This window comes from Pezoporus flaviventris, unplaced genomic scaffold, assembly GCF_033815535.1.
Source record: "Pezoporus flaviventris isolate CSIRO_AGI_PZ_B2104156 unplaced genomic scaffold, CSIRO_AGI_Pfla_v1 ptg000029l, whole genome shotgun sequence".
NCBI classification, from domain to species: domain Eukaryota; kingdom Metazoa; phylum Chordata; class Aves; order Psittaciformes; family Psittacidae; genus Pezoporus; species Pezoporus flaviventris.
The window spans coordinates 11,463,996-11,488,116 of record NW_026892577.1 but is presented as its reverse complement, the minus strand read 5'-3'; the positions used below and the strand labels follow the sequence as shown (position 1 = coordinate 11,488,116).

At 38.3% G+C, this 24,121-nt stretch overlaps 1 protein-coding gene across 23 annotated transcripts in view; it reads right to left on the bottom strand.

Moving 5' to 3' along the window:
* LCOR (ligand dependent nuclear receptor corepressor) overlaps positions 1 to 24,121 on the bottom strand; it is an 80,558-nt gene that overhangs the window by 34,998 nt on the left and 21,439 nt on the right. For 6 of the 23 annotated variants that reach the window (XM_061458987.1, XM_061459002.1, XM_061459005.1 and 3 more), the window contains 2 exons: positions 5,023 to 5,155; positions 392 to 679 (listed from right to left, as the gene is read on the bottom strand). The exons of 1 other annotated variant lie outside the window; for it this stretch is intronic. In XM_061458987.1, the coding sequence (XP_061314971.1) occupies positions 392 to 679; positions 5,023 to 5,155 (421 nt within the window). Of the gene's footprint in view, positions 1 to 391; positions 680 to 5,022; positions 5,156 to 14,755; positions 14,836 to 15,249; positions 15,316 to 16,873; positions 16,968 to 17,623; positions 18,939 to 24,121 lie in introns of those variants that run through there. 16 more of the 23 variants (XM_061458996.1, XM_061458989.1, XM_061458993.1 and 13 more) reach the window with 6 other exon arrangements.

Below are 24,121 nucleotides of genomic sequence, written 5' to 3'. Positions count from 1 at the left end.
AATCAGACTGTGTACTGATCTCAGAGAGGAGACAACATCATGGTTTTCATGACCATGTGAACTTGCCTTATCTGCAAGCACACAGTCTATTTTGGCAGACTGTTTCTTGCGGCTCCCAGTAGGAACAGCCCACTTGTCTCCAGAGTATGAAGCACGTCCATTCCCTTTGCCCTTCTTCAGAAAAATCACTCATGTCTATGGGCCTATATTGATCCAAAAAGTCTCTTCTCTCCCAGCCACATCCAGCTAGTTGTTATTTTATTGTAAAAAAATCTACTGCTTTTCCCCTTTACAGCTTATGTAAAAGTGCAACCTTCCAATTGCCTGCTTTTGCAACGAGAATGCCATTAACGGATTGCTGTAGGATGCAAGACACTGATAAGAGTCCTACCTTGTTCACTAGGTTCTGACTGAGACTTTCTGACAGTAAGGTCCAGAGGTGAGTCTTGGTCAGCCATGAGAAGTTTGCTGAGCACAGGGTTCTGAGCAGTTGCAGCCGTGGGAGAGGAGGCGACCAGAGATGCTTTCAGCAGGCTTTGGTTCTTTGTGCTATTGGGCTGGCTGGAGTCCTGAGTAGAGCTAGTTTTTGAGGTATATTCAGCAGCAAACTGTCGGATCATTCGCTGCATGATCTCACGGGCCACTAGGGGAATATTGGGGTCAGAGACCCTAGGACTGTCTGTAAATATTAGAGATGTTTTTTAAGGAAGCACTTTAAGTAAAACAGCTTTTATATTAAATCATTGCTTATTAAAAAAATAAATAATCTAATGGGAGGGGAAAAAAATGAAAGCCACAGATAAAATAGTTTTTATAGAAAATGTACTCTAGTCTTAGAATACCTGAACAAAAACTATTGCTAATTCTGGTATAACCTTCCAAAATAAGAAATATGCAACCTTATCTTTTGTTTTCAAACATAGGTATATTTGACGAGACCTTTAAGAGGTGTGGAAATGGAGAGTTAGACTTATGAAGATAAGTACCAAGTAATGAGGTTCATTCAACAAAAAAATTTAACAGGCTATTCAGAGGAAGAATTGAGTAACTTACCTGCAGCTACATAAGGGGAGAAAGGAGAATGAAGTTGCAGCAGTCCCCTACAAGTCTACTAAGAAATCAAGCCCTATAGTTCTGACTCTCCAAAATAACTCACGTAAGATCAAATGTTCAAGTGTTTCCATCCCATTCTATCTATTCCTTTTGACATTTCAGTCATTATCATCAATGCAACATCAGGGATTACTCAGAGCTTTCACATACACAAAAATCCCAGGATGTGTAAAATGAAAAATAACTGTTTCTAGGAAAGCTGCTAAATCTATTAGAAATGTGAAATGGAACAGGCAGACGTTCTGATTTATTTGTATGAAAGTGTATAAATACAAACGTGTTTGGGGATGTGGGGACAAAAAAAGAAAACAACCCCCAAAAATCACCACCACCAAAACAAAAACAAAAACCACAACCACACAACTCCAGCAATGGCTCAAAAGGTTTGATTTTCTATTTCTGAAGAAACATTCAGGGAAAATTGTGCAGCAGAAGACCAAGCAAATCCCTAAAAGCAGCTCTCAAAGTGATTACTTCCTCTTTAAAAAAAACTGTCCGTGTTCAAAGGCAATTTATTGAGATTGAACTATTAGAAGCGCAAGCAAAATCTTCTGTGGGATATTTAGTGTCAGATTTGACTTTTGCTACCATTTCTGACAAAAGTGCATCATCCCAACAGTCCAGCTTTAGTGTATCTATAAAGGATGACTGACATTAAGTTTGAACTTGGAGCTGTCCACAAACCAGAGAAAAGCAGTAAGCAGCAGCCTCTGTGTTTCTTGATGAAAAACCATGCTGAGCATTACATACTTATCAAGCCCAAATTCCTTCCTGTTAAGTACAGCTTTCTAAAACTAAGACCTTGTGCAGTCACCGTGTATATTCTTATAAAGGTATAATAGCTGTAAACTTTCAAGATGTTTGTGTAAATTCATAATCATTTTCTTGTAAAATCTACAGGGTGTTTTATTGTTGCTAAGGATGAGACACTAGAGCTTTAAGCAGCTACCAAGAGATGAGCCAAACTTGAATTTAGGTACAATCATATTCTCATTTTCTTACTAAGCAGCCACAGTGACCCTGGAGAAGCATGAAGGCTTTTTTTTGCTATGGTGACATTTCTTCCATTTTCTAGCCTCTCTAGTATAACCTGCTGAAGGACATATGAAAGGCTCTAAGAAAGACCACAAGAGCACAAACTGGTGGCATGATCACACTGACACCAACTATTCAACTTGTGCTTGTAGTATGTACAAGTGGGGCTGCAGGAACACAGAGCTCTGAGGCACCTACATTTTCTGAAGAAGTGCACCCATGTCCACATATACAATTCAGTAATGCTTACAGTTAAACGTATTTCCAAATTCAGGGAGAAAATATTGCATATGCCTACAGCCATGCATCTTGATAATCTGCAACTTCAAAGAATAAGCACAGGATCACTACTGAGACCTTTCCAGTGTTGCTCAAGATAAACTCACTAATTCAGGACAGAGAACTCAATTTTTAAGCAGAAGAGCAGTTACCTAGCACATTAAAGGCTCCTTGCTTAATATAAGGCCTGAACACTAAGGATTAAAGTTGTTCAAAAGCAAGTGGAAAACATTTGTTGGTGGCTCTGCAGCATCACTTGAAATCAGCAGATGTTTATTTTGACACCATGTGTCTCATTATTTTGTTGTTTGCTTTTTATTTTAATAAACTAAAATTAACTAAACCTTAGAAACTCTCACTGAAGAACAATACAGCAAATATTTATCAGCTATAAATAATCTAAGGCAGTATCTCTGAGCTATAAAAATCTTAATAGCTTGTGTATTTTATCTACACTGAAATCTTCATTAAACCATCAAAAGAAGGTCCTATCCTGCCACAAGGTAAAGGTAACATAAGTAGGTATGTACAGACAACTGGGAAGTATAAACATTTGAAAGATGCATCACAGAGTGGGCACAAAGCAGAGAGAAGTACGTGAGATTAATGGACCTGCTCAGAAAGTTTGCTGATCTTGCTAATTGCCTATGTATTTAAGTACAAGAGTGCATGTCCTTGATGGGCAACAGGCATCTGTTCACAGAACATCTGCATCTTCTCTGATCTGCCTGGGCTACAAAATACCAGTCTCAAATGTTACTGGCAGCGAGGATGGAAAGAACAAACAAAAAAGGAAAGAAATAATGACTGGCATGATGCCAGGAGAGCCCAGAATCTCTGAGCAACACAGGAGTGTCAGAGTTATGCCATTCTTTGTGTCCTCTTCGGTATGACAGTGCCTGGTGATCTTATGGCATTGGCATGAGTTAGAATAACCTTTCAGGCAATCTAAATACAACTAAGCTTGACAATGATGCATATTAAGGATTCAAAAAATGACTTCCTGCCAGGCTGCTTCCCCGCCCTTATTACTCTTGCATCGAGCACATATTTGCCAGAGGAAGGAAAGCAAGAGTATATTAAAAAAAAAATCATAAAGATTCTTAGACATCTGAAGCCATTTCATTATGTTCATTGTGTGCATCTGACCAAGGACAGAGCATTAAACCTCTCATTAGCACGCTGCAGTATCTGCCAATGGTCTTCCAACATTCAGGGAAGTACGCATTTCTAATAAGACATACACACAGGTCATAGAGAAAAACTTAAGCTCAATGTTAAAAGGATCACATCTTTAATAAACCAGTTGGAGGTGATGGAAGTGCATTATTTTTTCTCGTAAGAAAAGTAGAATGGGAAAAAGTATATTTTCCTCTAGATTTTTGTTTACTTAAATTCCTTCTGGATTTAAAAAGAGAGATGGGATAAATTTAGAAGTAAAAGGAAACATTAACCTTAGAAGAAAGAAGAAAAAAAAAGCCAAACAACAAAACCCACACTCTGAGAAGGAAGACTTGCAACAAAAGCATTATCTGAACTATCAGTAGTAATGCAATAATTATCCTTCCTACCATCCTACATGCTTCTACACTTTACACAATACATCATAATGTATAGTTTGTATTTCTTCATTTGAGTCCTAAAAGAAAGGCTAAGATACTGTTATCTACTTAAAACACCTTTAAATATTTTGGTCCCTGGGAGGAAGGGCTGAGGACTGGCTACAGCAATTTCTAATTTGTTAAACTGAAGCCTTGCATTGTCCCCCAGAAGACAGGTTGGAATTACTGATTTGGCAGATTTTCTCACACATGGGTTAGGCTGATAAGTACAATGTACTTTCATTCAGGATGCATTTGGAAGCAACCTCTGGATTCCCATTTTTCAGATTGGTAGAAAACACTGAAATGAGTTTTGTGCCTTCCTAAGAGCACAGTTTAACTGACATAACTCTCCAGAGGAGATTTACAGGATTGTCTAGCACTGAGCTACTGTTACTGTTCTCAGAAAATTCTACAGCATTGATTTTCCAATTCTTTTGCTGATCACATTTTGAATTCTCCACATATCCACCTTAGCACTATTCCAACATTATTTTGTACTGTTGATTTCTGGGGGTGGGTAATCACTACAGACCACAGTGAGAAGACTGCTGAGCTTTAAGAAAAACTGCATTAGTATACATCCCATTAAAGTAAGATTTTAAAAAATAATTTTTTGTTTAAAATTGCCCACCTAATACCACCATCACTTGCCCCTTCTTCCACACAGCCCATTCACCCAAACTCTGGTTTCAGGGGAGCAGTTATACTGGGTAAGAACTGAGTCATTCCTCTTAAAGTACAAAATACCAGTGCTCTCAGGATGAGATTTGGTTTAAGGCTGTTATACACTTTTCCTCTCTCCCAAGCCCACACTGTTGTATTGCTACATTATTTGAGAGTCAATGGTTACTCTTGATAAATATATATTAAGACAACAACTGAAAAATACTGAACATACAATGACAGCTTGAACGTCAGATCTTTGATACCTGCATTGCATGCAAAGAGACCAACAAGAGATACCATTCCCCCCCCTCCAAGTAAAACCAACCTTTTCTGTAAAAGACTGCATTGAGGAACTCTTCCGCTTGCCTTTCAAAACGAATGATTTTTGCTTGCTCTTGTCTAAGCAGAGCTTCTTGTCCAGCTTCCGAGGCTGGCTCATCCAGACTGACTAAGTGTTCCTGTAAAGATATTTAATATTTGTAAGATCTTCCTGACTCCAAAATTAATAAAGTTCCTTAAGGCATTAAAAAAATTTACTTAAATTCAAAACTTTGTTATGTACTACACAGAGCTGAATCTACTGAAATCACAACTTAATTTTTGACTGCTCCAGAACATTGTACTTTGTCCTGTTTTCTTGTTGTAAATGCAGCAGAAGCCTGTAAGATTTGATAACATTATGGGGAAATAAGAGGCTACTATAAAGAACATGTAGATATTTTACAACACTTGGCTGTGAATCTGTTATCTAGCACTTGTTCTTTAGCTACTGCTTTTAGTTCCAAGAAATAACCATTGAAGGCAAAACACAGAAAATTCTCCTCAATCTATGCAGCATCCATGTGAACTGAGTGATAAATAAACGACCAAATTTTAGCAACAAACAGATCCTTTATGAAAAGGCTCAGCAGTAGCTACTTTTAAGTGAAATAAACTTAAGTGAGCTGCACACACCACCTGCAATGAATTAAAATTCATTCTCTTTCTTACAACTGGAAGCAACTGAGTTACCTCAATATTTCAAAACAAGTGTTTTAATGAGGATAATTAAACTGTGTGAGATGCCAGCATAAATTATTCACTTTAAATGGAACTCAAGAAACTAGAAGCCAATGGTTATTAAAATAAGAAATCTAAATCAGATCCCTCCTCCCCCCCCCCCCCCCCCCCCCCCTTTTCTCATTTCTCTGTTTAATGCCTTGCTCCTGCTTAGGAGAACACTCTGTTTCTGGGCCCTCTCTCTCCACTTTCATTTTAAGCTATAAAGTTACTCTATTTACCTACTGCAGGAATGCATACATAACTGCTCTTTGGGTTTAGGGAGTGTTTTGTTTTGTTAACCTTTACGAAGTATCAGTTACCATAATATACCTAGAGTACATCTGGATTTTGGTCTCTAAAAGTTGATTTCAGGTTCATATCCTCATGGGATTAGCAGGGAAGGAAAGAACTGGCAATTCATTTATAATTCACAATAAATTCAAAGAAGTCACTCTTCAGTTTGTGCCGTCTCAACTTTAAAAGGTTTAATGAAGCAAGGTCACATAACCAGCCCATAGTAAATTAACAAACACTGCAGTCACATGAACTACGTGCAAAGGGTAATAATACGAAATGCTGTGGACTCTGGCCTTAACAACATGGGCTCTTGCCTTAGATTTGTAATTCAACAGCTTCCAAAAGTTCTCTATCACAAGTAAAGGGAGATACTCTCTCAGACAGGGTATAGAGACAAAGCAGTGCTTTTAATAAAAAGGTAAGGAACCTGCAGTGACGGAGATTGCAGGTGAGTAAAACACCATACTTTGCTGTGAAGGTAAGGGTCTGCACAAGTAAATACCTCACAAAGTGACTGACTGTTTTTTTCTATACCAGAGGGATTCCAGGCTCGCTCCTGTGGTTCACTGGCATTTTATGAACACACTGAAAATGCAGTTGTATTTTTCTGATACTTAAAAAAAAAAAGTGTGAAGTATCTGCACAGGATTTCACAAAATCATTTGTGGAGGGTAAGCCCAATAGTTTTGCAAGACTTACACCTCAGTTGAGAATTCATAGAGCACGCTTGCATCCCCTTTTTGAAACTGTGCTTCTGTATCTGACAAATCTTACTGCAGGATCTGTCCTAGTTATTGACAGCCATTCTGAGTCAAGCTCCATTATCTTTTAGGCATTATCAGGATAATTGTAAGCTTGGCTTATCAGGTTGTACAAGAAGCAGATGTTTGTGCAAATTAGCTAATAACAGAATTAATCTAGGCATACAGAAGTGTTGGAACGATCACTGGAATATCTAAGCATTTACAAACTGCTTCAAGTTTAACTTTAAAAGGCATCTCTGCAAGCTGATGCGCGGAGATTTGGCTAGATAAGCTCTATTAGAGCTAACTGGCATCCTCTAGCTAAAGTCCCACAAGCCACTGCAAAAAACTCCTTTAATTCAAAGGACAATGAGAGAATTCAGAATTGAAGGAGACATTACCCTTCAACCTGAGCTGATACTCAGCCCTTTGACAGATTCTACCTCTGGAAGAAGCCTAACATAAAAATAACCCTTGGCAAACCCAATGCATTTCAAACCTTCCTAGCACTTTCTGCAACTAAGACAATACACAGGAAGTACTAGCCTAGCAACTTGGTGGAAAGAGATTTGAATGATAGCATGCCTCACCAGAAGCAAATGTACTTTACATTATTCACATAAAGGCAATGCATAAGGAGTACAATTTAATCTACCAATCTGCACATTTTCTAGAAGGAATGAAGAAAAAGGGAATCAGCCAGGAAAAAAATTGTAAGTAGCTTATATTGGTGAATGGCTGAACAAAGGATCATTTGATCTGCATCTGGAAGAAGAGGAGAAGAACCAAGGCAATGGCAGCACTTAGCTCTTATGCCTCAAACTAAGGAGCATGCCGTTCTTTACTTGTATGGGCTTTATTAATGTCCAAGCTAAGATATCAAAATGTAAAGAAATACAGCTCTATAGCAATCATTTAACCTTGTGCATAGAAAAAAAAAAATAATCTTCAGCTATTTTCTGGTATCTGCAGCACAGCACTCACTACGTGAGAAAATATGGGGAAGATTCCTGTTTATTGCAGATTTCAATAATTTTTCTTATCAATTGTGTCACAACTGTGCCAGAAATCACAGCTGGCTCACTCCTCAAAGGAAGCTTCAAGTTTACACACTAAATATTTGATTGTGACTGCTATTCAAAGTCAGCTTCCAAAACTATGGCTTTTGCTTGTTCTGGATCTGTGTGGTTGGTTGGCTGGTCTCGTGTTGGGTTTTGGGGCTTTGTTTTGGTTTTGTTTGTTGGGGGTTTTTGGTGATTTTGGGGCATTTTGATTTTTGGTGGGTGTTGTTTTTGTTTGTATGGTGGAGGTTTTTTTAAACATTTTCCACCATTTCTTCCTAATAACCATTCTATAGATCCACTATCTTGAGGCTTATCCTCTCACCCCACAGTCCTGGATCACACTGAAGTTTTCAGTACCAACATGCAGGAAGCAGAAAAAAGAAAAATTAATATTTAGACAGCATTGTCATTAGTTGCAAACTAATACATAATACATTACATAATATTTATAGCACAGGATTCACTCTGTTCTTTTTGCCCATCTCTTCAGATGGGAATCATGCCCCAGAGCATCCCTGGAATCCCATCAGTGAACATACAGTATCACTGTACTGAAGAACACACCTTCAGGAAAAGACATTTGGAATGGATTGCACATGCTCCCAAAGGTCAAAAGCCTTTTGCCCATTAAGATATAAAGCATAACAATATAATTAAGTCAAAGAGCCTTAGAAATACAGAGCTCAGGGTTTCAAAACGCAACATCAATGCATGACCTTGACAGACCACCTAATCCTGGACAGCCTGGCTTTGTCAGCACTAGTGTTGGATCCTCACCGAGACCCTCCTTGTAGGAAATGTTGAGACAGCAATTCTAAATGCTAAACTGCTGGCATGAAGAGAAAGGTATGATGCAGGCTGGTTTTATATAGATATGGCAACAGCAGCTTCGTGTTTAAGCCACAAGCTGCATGCAGATGGAGCAGCAATCACCCATAAGATAGAATGCTGTGAAGTAATTCTTATCCATCTTTATGGAGGAAACAGTGGTGGCTTCCAGCAGATCACCTGTGGCTCAGTGGCCAACCCATGGCCCACAGGGATATGATCTAGACCATCACCCCAAGGTAAGATCAGGAACAGGAAGTAAGAAAGGAATGTTTCAGCATCCCTAGGTTGTCTACTCCAACACTCCATTTTTCTTAAGACTGTACAGTCTTTTTATCTCTTAGCCAGTGCAAAGGAGAATAACCTACTATCTTCTGCAGAAAAGCCCTAACGGCACCAGACTGTCTTCTTTCCTTCCGTCTTCAAGACCAAGTCATTCTTGTTGCTTTCATTTCAATAATCACAGAACCATAGAATAGTTAGGGTTGGAAAGGACCTTAAGGTCATCTAGTTTCAACCCCCTGCCATGGGCAGGGACAGCAATATTCAATAATATTCAGTTTGTTTACATCTCTCTCAAAATGCTACACCCAGTTGATGTTTCACCAGCACTTAGGCTTTCCTCCCAGGTATGAGGACAAATGCCTGTCTTGCTATGGCCCCAGAAACAGTTTAGTACTTCTACAACACTATCACTTTTCAGGTATCTGCAACTTGTGACTTGACAAAATAAGCCAGTCTGTTCCCGTTTTTCAACTTCATTGAGAACATTCCCAGTTCTGAGCATGTCCTTTAAAGCACCCAGAACAGTTCCTATCTTGGAATCAACTAAAAGTTCAGATGGCTTAGTTTTAAGACAACCCACACTTACTGAGCATACATACTCGTATAGTAAGAAGTAGTATTTATTTCTCTATTAAGATGACTGATATTAGATTTGGTTTGAATTTGATAAATATGTCTTGACTGATCCATAGCTATTGAATATAATTTATTAGCTACAGTAGGGAAAAAAAAAAATCTGTGGAATTACAGTAAGTTTGACATTGACACTTACCCACAAGCAAAACTGTAACCCTGCACTACTGCTAAAACCAGCTGGAAATTATCATAAACAGCCTCTTCAGGTTTTAGACTCCACAGCAAATTATTTTATAACCACCCAATACAAAACTGACCTTCTAAATGCTTGAGGTTTTTTAAAGTGATGAAATGCATGGAAAATGTTTTAGGAGCATCATCCTGCACACTTAAGATCTCTGTATACAGTTTAAACACATTCTAAAGCCATCAAAAAATCCCAAGAGTTCCACAACTTCAACTCATTTTCAGATATTTCCTCTGTTATCTTCAATTATCCTAGGAGTTAGAGCTTTAAATGATAGTGGTAGCTTCTTTTCACAATTATTCAGACACTTACCACAGTTTGCTTCTTATTGTTTATGTTCCTCCATAGTGAAAGGATACCAGAGTCAGAGGCTGTTATTGTGACTAAACATAATCAAGTAATGGCACAGCATTACCTTTTAGATGTTTGCGTAAAGCAATTACTTTTAACTTTTTTAAAATAGAAAAAACATATCAGAATAACTTTGGATTTTAAAATTACCCCTTCATGTGCTGTACCCTCCCATACTTCTTCACAACTGGAAGGGCCTTACACTGAAGCCCAGGTATTCCACAGTACTCTGAAGTCCAGACTCAACCCTCTGAGGTCAACAGCACAAGACTCCAGAATATGCTCCTAAAAGACATTTTCTCTCTTGCTATTTTTGTAGCTTAAATATATCTATAAAATACTTAATGTGCTTAGGAGTATTATCCTTCTTGTTCAGCTCTCACCAACTAACGAGATAAGTTGTGTCCCCCTTCCCCTTTTATTTTTTTTAATAATACATATGGATTGCTTTATGTAGCTTTAGACAACAGTGTTTTCTTTTCCAAATGACTATACTCATCTGAATCCTCTTCATGTAGTCCTTTCCCAGTTTTCCCTCTTATCACTGCTGCTTTCTTCTGTCCTTTTCTATCTGCAACTCTTTCTTAGAAGAGGAAACATCTTAAACTAAGCTTGAGCTCTAGCTATGAGCAAGTGACAGCAGATACATTTGATACAAACATTCTACATAAAGCCACAGATTTCATCTGTAATCTCCATCACTTTATTTAACAAGCCAAACTGAAAAATTAAGAACCATAATTAAAGAGATAAGTCAAGCACACTTCAAGTTCAGTTCATCTGAATTGATGGGTCTTCTCTGTGCCACAACCTTTTAGAAGGAAAAACTTCATTATAAAGAGAAAAAAAAAAACAAAACCCAACCATCTTGCAAACTAAGCTATCTTAAATACTCCCTGTGAAGGATAAAGCCCACAAGCAATGGAGAACTATCACATTTGCAGATTACTCAAATTCACCATATTTGCAGATTACCCAAGTTTACCAAGTTTGGTCCATAGAACCCAACCTAATTCCTCTCACTAGGAGTAGGCAGCTAGAGCTGCTAACTTTGTCTTTTTTGTCTTTCATACCCATCAATATACCCATATGTTTTTGCACACAGACACCCACATTAATAACCTGGTAGCAGATCCTTAGGCAATTTGTTATTCTGTGATCATAGCATACTGAAATAATAGTTTATTCTGCATTATTCTGGAATTATTCTGCATTCTTTCTGGAAGAAAATCAAACTCTGATTTCTAAAACCTTTACATTATTGCACATAACCCTTTGGATTTGGGCAAAAGCGTGTCTGTGAAGATTTTAGCTCCCTATTTTGTCTGTATTTTATCATTCCTTTCAAATGAAGACACTTAAATCAATTTCTTGATCAAAAACTGTCTTGTATTTTGACTGCCAAAAAAAAAAAAAAAAGAAAAAAAATCCATGCTTTTGCTCAGTATTTGCAAGTAGAACTACTGCCACAAATAAATTAATCTTTCCAGAATGCTTTGGCAGATGGTTCTCTCTTCAAAGGATAGAAGAATTCATGTAATTGAATCTGATTGCCTGTAAAAGCAAGAACCAACATCACTGACATGGGTGGGAGAGCAAGCGTAGGTTTTTTTCCCCCTTAACAGCTCTGACAATAAACTAATCTTGGCCTCCAATTCTCATCCTGCAGTAGAATTCAATTCTCCTTAAGCACAACTACTGGTCTCCCAAATTACACATAATTTGGGCAAATGAAATCCAGGGAAAAACCCTGAAGATTTTTACTGGGTTTGAACTTGTCAGACCAGTTACCTACATGTCACTCAGAGGTGAAAATCAAGCACACCATTAATTATTCCACTAATCTAAAAAGGTGTATTGGTGAAGAAGTACTTATTGGGAAAAAAAGGCCAGCCACAGCCACACAGTGTTGTGACGTGGTTTGTGGCTACCTTGCTCCCAGCTACAGCATCAGTTACACACCTTTTAATTCTGTAATTTGGCAGTACACAAAAGCACAGACCTAAATCATTCCACCAGTTCCTTTCCTAAAAAACCTAAGAGAACGCACATGTACAATAAAAAAAAAAAAGTATTATAGAGGATGAGGCACAGAAAGCACAACTGCTACTGCTTTATGTACAGGATCTGACAAGTTTTAGCAGTTACAGAAGACTGAACCTGCAATTCCCCCAAAAGAAAAGTTAAAGTTATTCCTACAGATGTTCAACGGAAGAGATTTCAAATAAACTAGTACCATTTCTAATCTAGTTTTGTCCACCACTTGGCTAAATACCAAAGGAAGTTACAGACTTTTGGTAACAATTAGGTCTCTGATGTTTTAATTCGAATTATGTTGTAAAATCCATACTATTTGAAGGCTCCCATTAGAGAGTCATATTTAACTCTGTATTGCAAGCTAATGGCATGAGCAAAAGCCAGCAGTGCAGCAATTTGGTGCACCCACAGGGGAATGAAGTACTCCTATCCTGCCATCTCTCTCAGCTGATACACAAGAACTCACTAAGTCTAAAAGGAGACACATTTTTCCCTCAAAACCAAACCAAACAAAAAAGCTCCAGAACCCCAAACCCAACAGAACAGATACAAATGCTGAGAGGCAGGAAGAAAACAAAAAAAAAACCAACTAAAAAGAATCATACATACTCCAAGCATGACAAGAATCACCAGGATTAACAGAGAAGTCACAAGTTTGATGTGAATGGACTGGTTCACCCTCTTACCCCATTCCCTCAGCCAGCCATCCCTGGCCATAGGACAAATAAGCCTGTGAACACAACTCTGCTGTCCCCATTTACCAATCAGTTATAAGAAAAATGGTTGAAACAGGTATTTTTTGGCTACTGGAACGTAAAGTGACAGAAATTGCTTGGGTTTTATTTATAGAAGTTATTCTACCCAAGCCCATAGTGGCTGACTGATACTACCACAGCCTTTAACTCGCATTTCTCCCCTGCCGGCTCAGAACTTGTAACCTCCATCCCTTTCACTGAGCACCTTTGCCTGACGATGCTGCACATAACACAATCCTAAAATCTCCTTAGAGAACGATGCCAAAACACCACAGAGCACACCAAATGTGACCACATCTGCCTTTTTTTTTTTTCCACCCATTGAAAAGCCACAGTACAATGTGAACCTTCCACACGAGGAACCTTAATGTAAATGATAACTACCACTAGCACAAGGAATACTTCACTAGTTTTTCAGTGATACTCAGAATCATGGGCTACACTTTACCATGTGAAACTAGACAGGAAAGCCTAGCAAAGTACATGAAAATACCAACAGTGATATCTCAGCTTCTGATCAGTTGTGTTGAAGTTTGAAAAGGACAAGATGACCATCAGCACGCTATACAGTGGACATTCATGTTCTCAGTTTTTGTCTTCACCTAAAAATCACTGATTTTCAGGAGCTTTATTTTAGGTATTGTGGACGTCTGAGGACAACTGAGATGTAAACAGTGGTTTTGAAGCTCTACCCACACCTGTTGGATTCCCCCAAACTATGACTAGTCTCTGACCACAAAATTAATTTCAGAATCAACTTAACTATGTGATGACATAAAACAAAGAAGACAGAACTCCTTACAGCACAAGCACACATACAGCTTACCTGCTGTTAAGTCTCAATGAAAGAAATCATTATGCCTTACATCTGTTCTAAACTCAAGCATTCCTAACTATCTTCTCCATGCCTTAAAAACTGTTAATACAAAACAAATGTAAACTGTCAACACGGCAAGTATCAGTATCAACAAAGTACTTCCTTTATGAACAAGACACACATGTTAGCTGCTGCAGAGGAAAGAGCGCTTTTGGTTCGTTCCTAAGTTGATGGAGATCCACTGTGTGTTATTTTATATCGTGCAGGAAGAAGGAGTAGTTACAAGTTCCAGCAAATGAAGTTTTGCCAAGACAGATGAACCTGCCTTTCTTCCTATGCTATAGAACAATCGTTTTTGCAACACGTGGGCTGAGAAACAATCACATATAGCACAAGAGCCTTTGCTTTGTAGACAGCTATATCTCATTAAGAAAACAACTCCAAGTTTATTATGCTGACAAAGCTGACTTGTCCATGTTTAGGCTCTGACTATGATCTATGATTCTATGACTTGGTTATAAACAAGCACAGTACAAAATCTACCTACCATACATGAGCCCTTTAATAAAGGGATATGGCCCATAGGGAAAGAGATTCCGAGATACAGAACAAGACTCTAGGCTGTTAAAAGGACCACATTTCCATACTGAAGATAAGCCCAGCATCTGACTGTAGTAAACATGCACAAGCCACAGTTTGGCTCCCTTGGGAAGGGTTTATGATCCCAACAAGGTCCCTTACAAAGAACTCAAAGAAAACCAAACCAAACAAAAAACACCAAACAGAAAGAGCCACTACACACGGAAAACGAATAAAAATGTGCATCATATCCTACAAAGTTGCAGAGGAGAGGCAAGTCTGTTCATTAACTTGCACTGTTTTAATTAAAAAAGCTTTTTTCTGAAGGAGGGGAAGGGGGTAGGAGGTTGCAGTTTTCTATGTTCACTTAACTAGGAGCAAGCTCCCTCCCTTTGTCCCTCCCCTACAACTACTAGCTTCACACATCTGCATTGTTACCTTCACTTTTTCTCTTCTCAGGCAGCAGAAAAGACAATTTTCATCAAAAGACCAATCAGAAACACCTTCAGGCTCACAGTCTGTAAATCAGAGGAATAGCAAATTACTTCATATTCATATAGTGAGACACAACTGGAGCCAAAAGAGAAATGCCAAATTAAATACCTGTTTCACCACATTCTTGCCTGCATTCTGAGCATGCAGGCTTCATTTCAGCCATTTTTCTAAATCCCCAGACTACCAAACTGTACACATTTTATCTATGCACAACCAATCTGTTTTTCCGAGCACTGCCAAATACACTCCCAGCTACATAAAGATGAACGCACACTCATTAGTAATTTTAGCCAATATGAAACTAACTGTGAGCACTGCCTGGGGGAGGGGGAAAAAAGCACAAATCACCACGGTAACACACATTTTCTAGAGGCAGAGCTGGGGCTGCTTCTGTCATTAGAAATGCAGAACAAGATACAAACATAGAGATTGAATACCTTTAAACAAACTGAGATCTTTTAATAATCCAGGTCCAAACAGGCCTTCTAGAATACTTTCAAACCCTAAAAGCAAATAAAAGAATTGTTAGCTTTCTAGATTAAGTACGTCACTACAAGAATATTCACAATAGCAGTTCTATATTTATCTGTTCCAAGAACAGAGCTCAACGTGTTTTCTCTAAGTATCACAAGATGCATGGGTCAATTGTGATGACTGAACTCCTGACAAATCACAGCACAATCCAGAGAGCCCACCAGCTCCTGCACTTCGGTAAACAGCGAGGTTAAAAACAAAGAACATGATGACATTGAAATAAACCATTTCAGAAAGTAAATAGGAAGTTGTAGGTTGTAGTTCTACAATGTGACCAGATAATTGCTGGACAAAATCTCTTGTTTAAACCTCTGAACTAAGGTATGCTTTCCCAATTAAAAAAATACTTTCTTCCATCTGAGTGGCATTCAGTTACTTTTCTGAATTTCAGCAAATGTTAGAATCAGTGTTTCCTGAAGAGTTACAGGTTTGAGGAGAGAAAATTCAAAGGAAAGGGATTCAAAGTGGCATGCCACTAAGAAACCAAATTCCAATCACAAATTTGCATCCAAGATATACAGCCAGATTTACTTCAATGCCATGATTTGCACCTTACTTGAAATAAATCTCATCAATTTCAGTTTATTCCAAAAGAGGCAAACCCTGTACCAAAATTCCTGCCATTATTTGGAAATGTTAAATCAATACTGCACTAACCCCTTGCTGGCAGTAAAATCTACAGAGCTATTAACTACCCAATACTGTGAGAAGACAGGTTAGCAGAATGAATATGAGAAATATAAAAACTACTATAAGGGGGAGAGACCAATTCTACCTGTTGAGAAAAACATACTCCCAATATAACCATAAAATGCATGACTACAACATACTGTAGGTAATTAATAGGGTAATTTTTGCCCTATTAATACTTTTGCTTTGTAGGTTTAATAATGGTTTGCACATAGATAGTGGCAGCTTCTCCTACTTGCCTGAATCTTTGAGAGGCAGAAGAAGAAATGAAGGGAAAAAGAACAGGCAAAAATATGGTTTTAAATTCAGAGAAACTTGCATGGGTGAATCAGGGACAAATAAATTACCTGAAGTATCCATTTTAAGAAACCAGTCGAAATATAAATGGATCACATCTATGAAGGAAAACGGTTATTACATTGCAGTAATTCTAAAATTACTCTGACTTTATGCAGATCAAAGTTATCTTCTGGACAGCAGTCCTCAAAAGGAAAAGACAAGTAGCGTTACACCCCTCTGGGTGTCAGCAAGAGTGCCAGTGCACCAACATCTTCAGGTACCAGATGTGGAAACCTACAGAATTTGCAGCCTGGAAATGACTGATGGCCAGAGCATTGTTGGGGTACATCACCATGGGTGATCTAATCCCTATCAGAGGCTGGCACTAAAATACCTAATTTCAGAAAGGATCAAATGGGAAAAGAAAAAAATAAAAAGGAAAAAATAAAGGTGTAAGAGGGATGGTGAAAGTAACGGTCAAGAGCAAAGAGAAATAGGGAGGGACTGGAAAACAAGGTGGAAGAGGAGAAACTGGAAAAACATCCCATTGAACAGCACCTTGTCAGGCAGAGAAGTAGCACTGCCTCCAAAAAAAGCCAATTCAGGCTTCAGGAAGTGGCAGGAACAGTGGGAAAGGGCCGACCAACCTGACCTAGAAGAAAAATAGGAGAATCAGGGTATTGACCCGTAGATTTTTAACACTGACTCTCTTATGGGTAGTGACCCCCCAGAATTTGTATCTGAAATGAAACCTTTAGAAAAACAGGTAGCCAACCTCATTCTTTTTGTTGAAAAAGATTATATTATATATATATAAATAAAGAAAGCTCAGAAATTTTACCCAAACTCACCGCTCTTAAAATAGTAACTGCCAATGACTCATGCCCCACAGTTTGCCATGCATGCAATTGCACACTGAAGTCCCTGCCAAGTTTTACAGCTTGGATATTGTACAATCATAGTTTGCTAGCCCACTGTTCTGAGTGATGCTAATGCCACTCGGGTTTTATTAATATTAAATATTGGATTTAGCAGTTGCATAGCAACAGCAGAATGTCTTATGTGCAATGCTTGACATTAAAAAAGGCAAATAAGGGAAGTATGAATGTATTCAAAATTATACTAAAGACTGACAGAACCACCATGAAGCTGAGCCCTACTCCCCCCAGATGCAAAGTGCAGCGCAGTAAAGACAGTCTAAGCCCTGTGCTGTAGTATTCAGTCACTGAGGACTCCAAAAGAGCAACTGTGTACAGTTAATCATGCATAATACATTGAAAATAAAATCTTGAAAAAGGAGCTGCCTACTTTTTATAGTATTTTTTTCTCTCTATTGTCACTGCTCTTAGAAGCTTGAAAAGAACATTTCTTTTCCCACCGATTGTCCTTTTCCATTTGGCAGATGATATTTTCCTGCATTTCAAATGGAAGAGAAATTAACATGGCTGCCTCCACTAAATCCCGGTTTTCATGTTTCCACCATCTATATTTCGGTGTCTGACAGTTCACAGCCGCTGAAGAGCAGAGCCAGTGGAAAAGTTGCAGGAATAACAGAGGAGAGAAAAGGGGATGAAGATCCTGATATTTTAGAGCTTTCCCTTAGGTAAGTTCTTCACAATTAAAGCAGCCATACTTTTAACCCTTATAACTGCTGACTTATACATGGGAAAACATCTTTTTTTCCTATATTCTTACACTAAGACCCAAAAGGTTTTATTTTCTTTTCAAAATACAACATTTTTGAAGTGTAAAACACTTTGGCTACATGAGAAGGCTCTCCAGCAAATGAAGAGTTACCAAAAAGAAAACAAATTCCCAGAAAGAACAAAGAAAACCCTTAACACTGAAGCAAGACTAGAATAACTTAACACTTTTTCACCACTGTTAGCTCTAAAAGTAAAGCAATATTCAAGAAACACTATTCTCTAAGAAGTCCTCTGACAAAGCCCAGGACATGGATGTGCCATTTTTATGCTACAAGTAACAAACACAGAAATTAAAAGTAAAAAAATAAAAAACAAAAATTAAAGAGAAAAGTTAACGATGCAGTTTTCAGCATGGTTACGTTTCACTAGTTTTAGCTCCGCACCTAAACAGTTCAGTTTGCATCTTTTTGGCATTTATGTCCTCCCTTCTGTAACCCCTATTTTAAGTCATAAATTTTAAACTGTTGGTTAACAATTTAACACAATGGTTTGGCTTCAAGCCTTAGAAATAAAATTATCCTGTTAGAGCCTCTTTTGCCTTAAAATTGAGAGCTCTTGTCATGATTAAATAGCTACTGGGCTCTTTGAGATAACTCTATTAGAGCGTTATCAGAGTCCAAGGGAGGACTTCGCTGATCTCTAGCAATGTGTGTGAGCCAAAGACATATTCTCCCCTTTAAAAAAAACAGGAATGCAAAATCAGAAGGAGACAGGGATGCATTTCTGGACTGCCACTGACACAGAGCCCTAGCTTTTCAAACAATGCTTTCTTTCCCTGCGACAGCACAGCTCAAACATACCCTTTAATACTCACTACATAATTCAGCCCTACACATGGATCTCATCAAAGCAGTAAAGCTTGTACTACTAACCAAAGTCAAATCATTTTGAGGGTAGTAAAGAAAAGAAAAGCTACAACCTGTCTTTACTATTACATAAATTGAACTCAAAAAAACCCACAACAAAATCAACATAGTAAGGGCCTTGAAGGGTGAAAATAAAGCATACATAGTTATCAACTCTAATTTGTGAACATCAATTTAATCTGTGAATATCAATTTGTATGAAAGATCTCAATAGATGAAATAAGCACTAGCCAGGGCAGTAGCTAAGTACAGCAGATATTGTAGATCAATTGCAACAAGAAGGCAACTGATTCATCAACATTTATTTCTAATAAGCAATCAGCCTAATAAATAGCAACTTGAACTTTAGAAGAACAACTTCAAATGGCTGGAAATTGAGTCAAATCAACTAAGACAACAGTTGCTTATATCTTTTGTTTAAATTTCTTGACTATTTAACTTTTTACCTAAAACCCTCAAAAAATATCATGGGGAAAAAAAACACAAACAAAAACCCACCAAAAATCTAACAAAATCCAAACCCACAATGCAACTAAGAGTGAAAGCACAAAGAAGACAAGAGGCTGGGAAGAGGGGCAGGGGGATTCAGAGCAGAGAACATCAATAAAAATTCAGAAATGTTACAAAGGTCAGAACAAAGAAAAAAAAAAAATCAAAAGGCACATATGAATAGTACCTTAAAAAAAAAAATCTATAAGAATATGGTAGCATATGAACAAACATTCAATATAATGGCATATGATTATCCAACACAATCCAGCAAGGTGATATTATTTAACATTTTTAGGATAACAGTCTTAAAATGCTACATAGGCTATTTTACCACCCCTACCCCCTCCTCTCCCTCCCTGGGAGTTACTCAAAGAGTGTTTGCAGCAACATTTAATTCCAGAAAGGCCTGGAATATTGAGAAAGTTCCAATGGGCCGGGGGGGGGGGGGGCAGAAGTCATCCCTTTGAAATGTCCCTTTGAAAAACATTTAACTGGGCTCTCAACTTGGTAAAGGTTTTAGAAACCAAGGAACAGCTCAGAGGACTACAGAGGATTTAACAGACATGGTGTCACTCAACATGGGCTAACAGCAATTATTTAATGACTTTAATGAAACTGAAGATTTTATTAACAGTAACAGATTTAATATAATATTTTTAGATTTCTGCAACATTTTGGGGCCAGCACAACACATTTTGACTAAAACCAGCTGAGGAGAAGGCATTGAAAAAGAAAAACCAAACCAAGCCAAAATCAGCCAAATACATATAAATCAGATTAAAAGGCAATTAAGTGACAGCTCTTTAAGTGTTGTTGTCAATAGGAAACCACTGCTAGTGAGCTTCATCAGGTATTGGTTCTTGGCCATATGCCATTTCATGTTTTAGTCAGTGACTTGGAAAAAAGCAGTTGCTAAATTTGCAGGAGATACAAAGACAGGAAGAACAGTAAATAACAAAAGCCCAGGTCACAGAGGCTGCTTACCAAAGCAAACGCAATTAAACACTACTTTGAAAGGGGGCGGAGGGGAATGGAGAAAGCCACAAATCACACATTTAGCAACAGGATTGTTAAAGACAACCCCAGATCCAGCAGATGAAATTGGAAGCTGATCAAACTTCAGCCAGACAATAAGACAAGGGTCAAAGTGAAGACAGAAGACATGCACTCTAGGACAAGACCAACACTTGCCCTGCTCTAGGATTCTGGAGGTGTTATTTAGGGAAGTAAGGGCTGGATGCTAAGATCTGTTCTCCTTGTACTCTCCCCCAGCAATTACATTCATGTTAGGAGTCTCATTAACTAGTAGGAAGCATGAGCTACCACCATCACATCAGGTTTTTATTGGATTTCTCATGCCTAGATTTTCTGGTCAAGATTGGATATATTTATCCACAGCTATGGGATTTGAAGGAGGAATTAATTCAGAAAAATCCTACTGTCTGTGTGTAACATGGGAATTCTGACTCTTTCAGGACAAAAATCTATTAAACTTGAATGTTTCAGTCACAGGCATCTTAATAGAAAAGCAAGCCCAAGCAACAAGGGAGGGGGAAAAAAAGTCACAGGACAGTTATTAATATATACCAAGTCTCAGGACATGCATATAATTATAAGTTGTGAATATTCTTTAATTCATGCAACAAAATAAAAGAAACTCCCATTCATCTATGATGAAATATCTCATTATGTGAAGGGAGTCCAATTAAGTACTCTAACTACAAGTTAAACCAACTTTCTCTGAGCTTCCTGTGGAACAAAGAAAAAGCTGCGCATCTTCAGCAAGTTTGCAAAGTTCATTCTTCTGCATTTTTTTTAATGAAACTGCACTGCTCAGGGACTTGCTGCAGATATCCCTCCTCCAGAGACAACAGATGCTTTAGGAAATCCAAGGACTTTCCAGGGACCATAAATACCAATAATGTAGCTCTGCAAGAGCAATACAGACACATGAATACAGAAGAAGAGAACTAAGTATGTTAAGATAGGTACTGTTTGAAAGAACAGATATAATGAAGTTCTATATAGTAATACTTAGCTCTTCAATAGCTTTTTTCATCAGAACACCTTGTATGCCAAGACAGAATACAAGGTATCACCTGCTGAGGTCCATAAACAGGCCCTTGGAGTTCAAGAGAGAGTCCCGTGGCCTTAGGCTAATGCTTTATTCGCTGTAAAAACAGCATCTCCAGTAGAGAAGTTTCATTTGAAACTATCAAGAAGCTGACAAGGTACATGCTCTGGCAAACAGCCACTTCACTGTTACAGTAACTTACCACAGCAGTAAGCTGAGAAATCAAAAAAGGGACAAGAAAACTACTAAAGCAGACAAGCACCATTGATAGAAAAGCTTCTGGCCATCCATCCTGCAAGACTTCATTAAAATTCCACTACTGGTCTGTAATTTTAATAAAGAAGCAGCTGCAGCAGGCCATCCTGACTCTTCTCTCCATCCCTCTCTACCACGCAGTTCCTTTTCCTCTGAGAATCAAGCCTAAGCACATTTTCTCTGATGTAATATCAAACTCACAGCAAGGCATTTAAAAGTTAATGAGCTAAGCATGACAGAAGAACAGCTACATATCTAAACCACAGTTGCAATGCACTTGCTTTCACAAGAGAAGAGTGCTCTGCCAAATGCCCTAAAAGAGAGATCACTTCCCTCTACAGGGGAAAATGGAGGGGCAAAGAAAACAAGTTATCAGGCTGGTCTCCAGTGAAAAAAAAAAATGGGAGCAGGTCTCCCCATCCTATGTTAGCACTCTAACTAGCAGCTTATCTCACTGATTACAATTGAAAAGTCACCCCAAAAAAAAAACCCAAAAGTGACAAGTTACAAAGCTTGTTGCCAGAGTACAGCAAGGCAAAAGGCATACTATGGATCATCTCCCGTCCCCCTCCCACAAGCAGTATTTTTGTGTGTGTGTGATCTGATACCAAGTAGAGAATCACATGAAGGCATGCAACCTTATCTCTAATCAGAAGCCTCAGCAGCAGAATTCAAGAAAAGCCAAGGACTCTGCAGCAGCTCAACATCACCTCAAGATATAGCAACTGATCAGGCAGACTGAGCTGTAATCTTGTGTGAGCTTATGGGGGTGGGAAGATCCTCCGATTTGTAGATACTGCATCACTAATCTGGCTCGTCCTTCAAATCAGCGGTTGCTGGCTTTTGTTTAACATTTTAACTCAAGATCAGGACGTTTATTGTATGACTACCTGGTTTTCTTCACAGCCAGTTACCACCAATGCAGAATCTAACAGGAATCTTCTCATGTAAATACTTGCATTTTATTACTTTAGAAAATAAACCAAGAAAACACAGGCATCACAAAATGGCAAAGAATGACAGTAGAAGAATTTCAATAACTAACAACTTTCCATGTATCCTTAAAAAGGTCATTTTTACTTAATGGTAAAATATGATCCAAATTAAAAACAAAGAAAACCCCAAACCCAAACAAGTACTAACACTACAGATTTAAGTGAGAGTTGGTTTTCAGTATCTCACTTCAAAGTTCAACCTCCAGGTCTGGATTTCCAGCAGGGAGCCAGGTACAACTCTCAATGAGAAGAAACTCTACCAACTAGCTAGAAAGTTTATAAACAGATTAAAAGAGTCAAATAGCCCAAGAATGAGTGTGCTCAATAGTGTAAAACATCATGGGCCAAATTTTTTTTTTTTTTTATACAGAGACCCAAATGTTTCTCAATCTTGAGGCAACTGTTTTCCATATTCTACAGTGTTGCATTATTTACTGCAGCAAAATAAAAATCTTGAGATTTTTTTCCTGTTGGAGACAACTTGTTAATGCTTCACTCTCAAGCAAAGCTAAGATGACATTCATTAACCACCAGTGTTTATCCCCATGCTCCCTTGGCACAAGTGTAAGAATAGCCTTGCAGTAGACAGAATTGATCTGCCTGGAAAATGCCTCCTACAGAAAAGATAGGATTTCCAGCAGCATCAATTCACTGCTCTCCACTTTATTTCATGGCCACAGTAACGTCCATACCACAGGTCAGCCAGTCAGGTGTGGTGTCAGGAGCAACTTGCCACAAGTAGATAGAGCAGAGGCCCAAGTCAGTTTAAACCACAGAGGAACCTTCCTTCTCCCCCAGAAGTAGTATACGTGGAAGCACAGGACACCGGAGATTTCCACCTCATCCTCAAGAGACAGGTATTGGCACAGAGCAGAAGTGTGTTATAACAGTGGGTTAAACTGGCTGTGATATTAGTTATATTTCATACTCCACAACAGTCCTATTTGAAGAATGAGCCTTCCCCTAGGAACTCAGTCCTGAACTACATCATTCCCTGTCTGCAACACACGGACACTGAAACAATTCAGTTAAATAGCAGCCCATAAAGGGTAGGCACAAGCTGCTGAATCCATTTAAACAACTACACTCTAGCAAACCCTTGGAGTGTCACTCAGTTTCACCCCCTTTATCACAGCAGGTCAGTTATATCATCATTCATTACTGAATTAATAGTTATTCTCTTCTTTTTGGATCTCAAGTTATAAACATGCCTTTCACCATCTCAACAGAGATTGCAGACTCCTATATAAATTTGACAAAGGGGAATGATAATGTTATTCTACTTAGGAAACTAAACATAGTTGTATCACCCATTATTGAAAAGCTGATGATCTTCAACAAATAGCATAGACCTGTGAAAGTTTATTGAAAATTTCTTAGTTGAGAGGTGAATATACTGAGCTTACCTGTAAGGTACA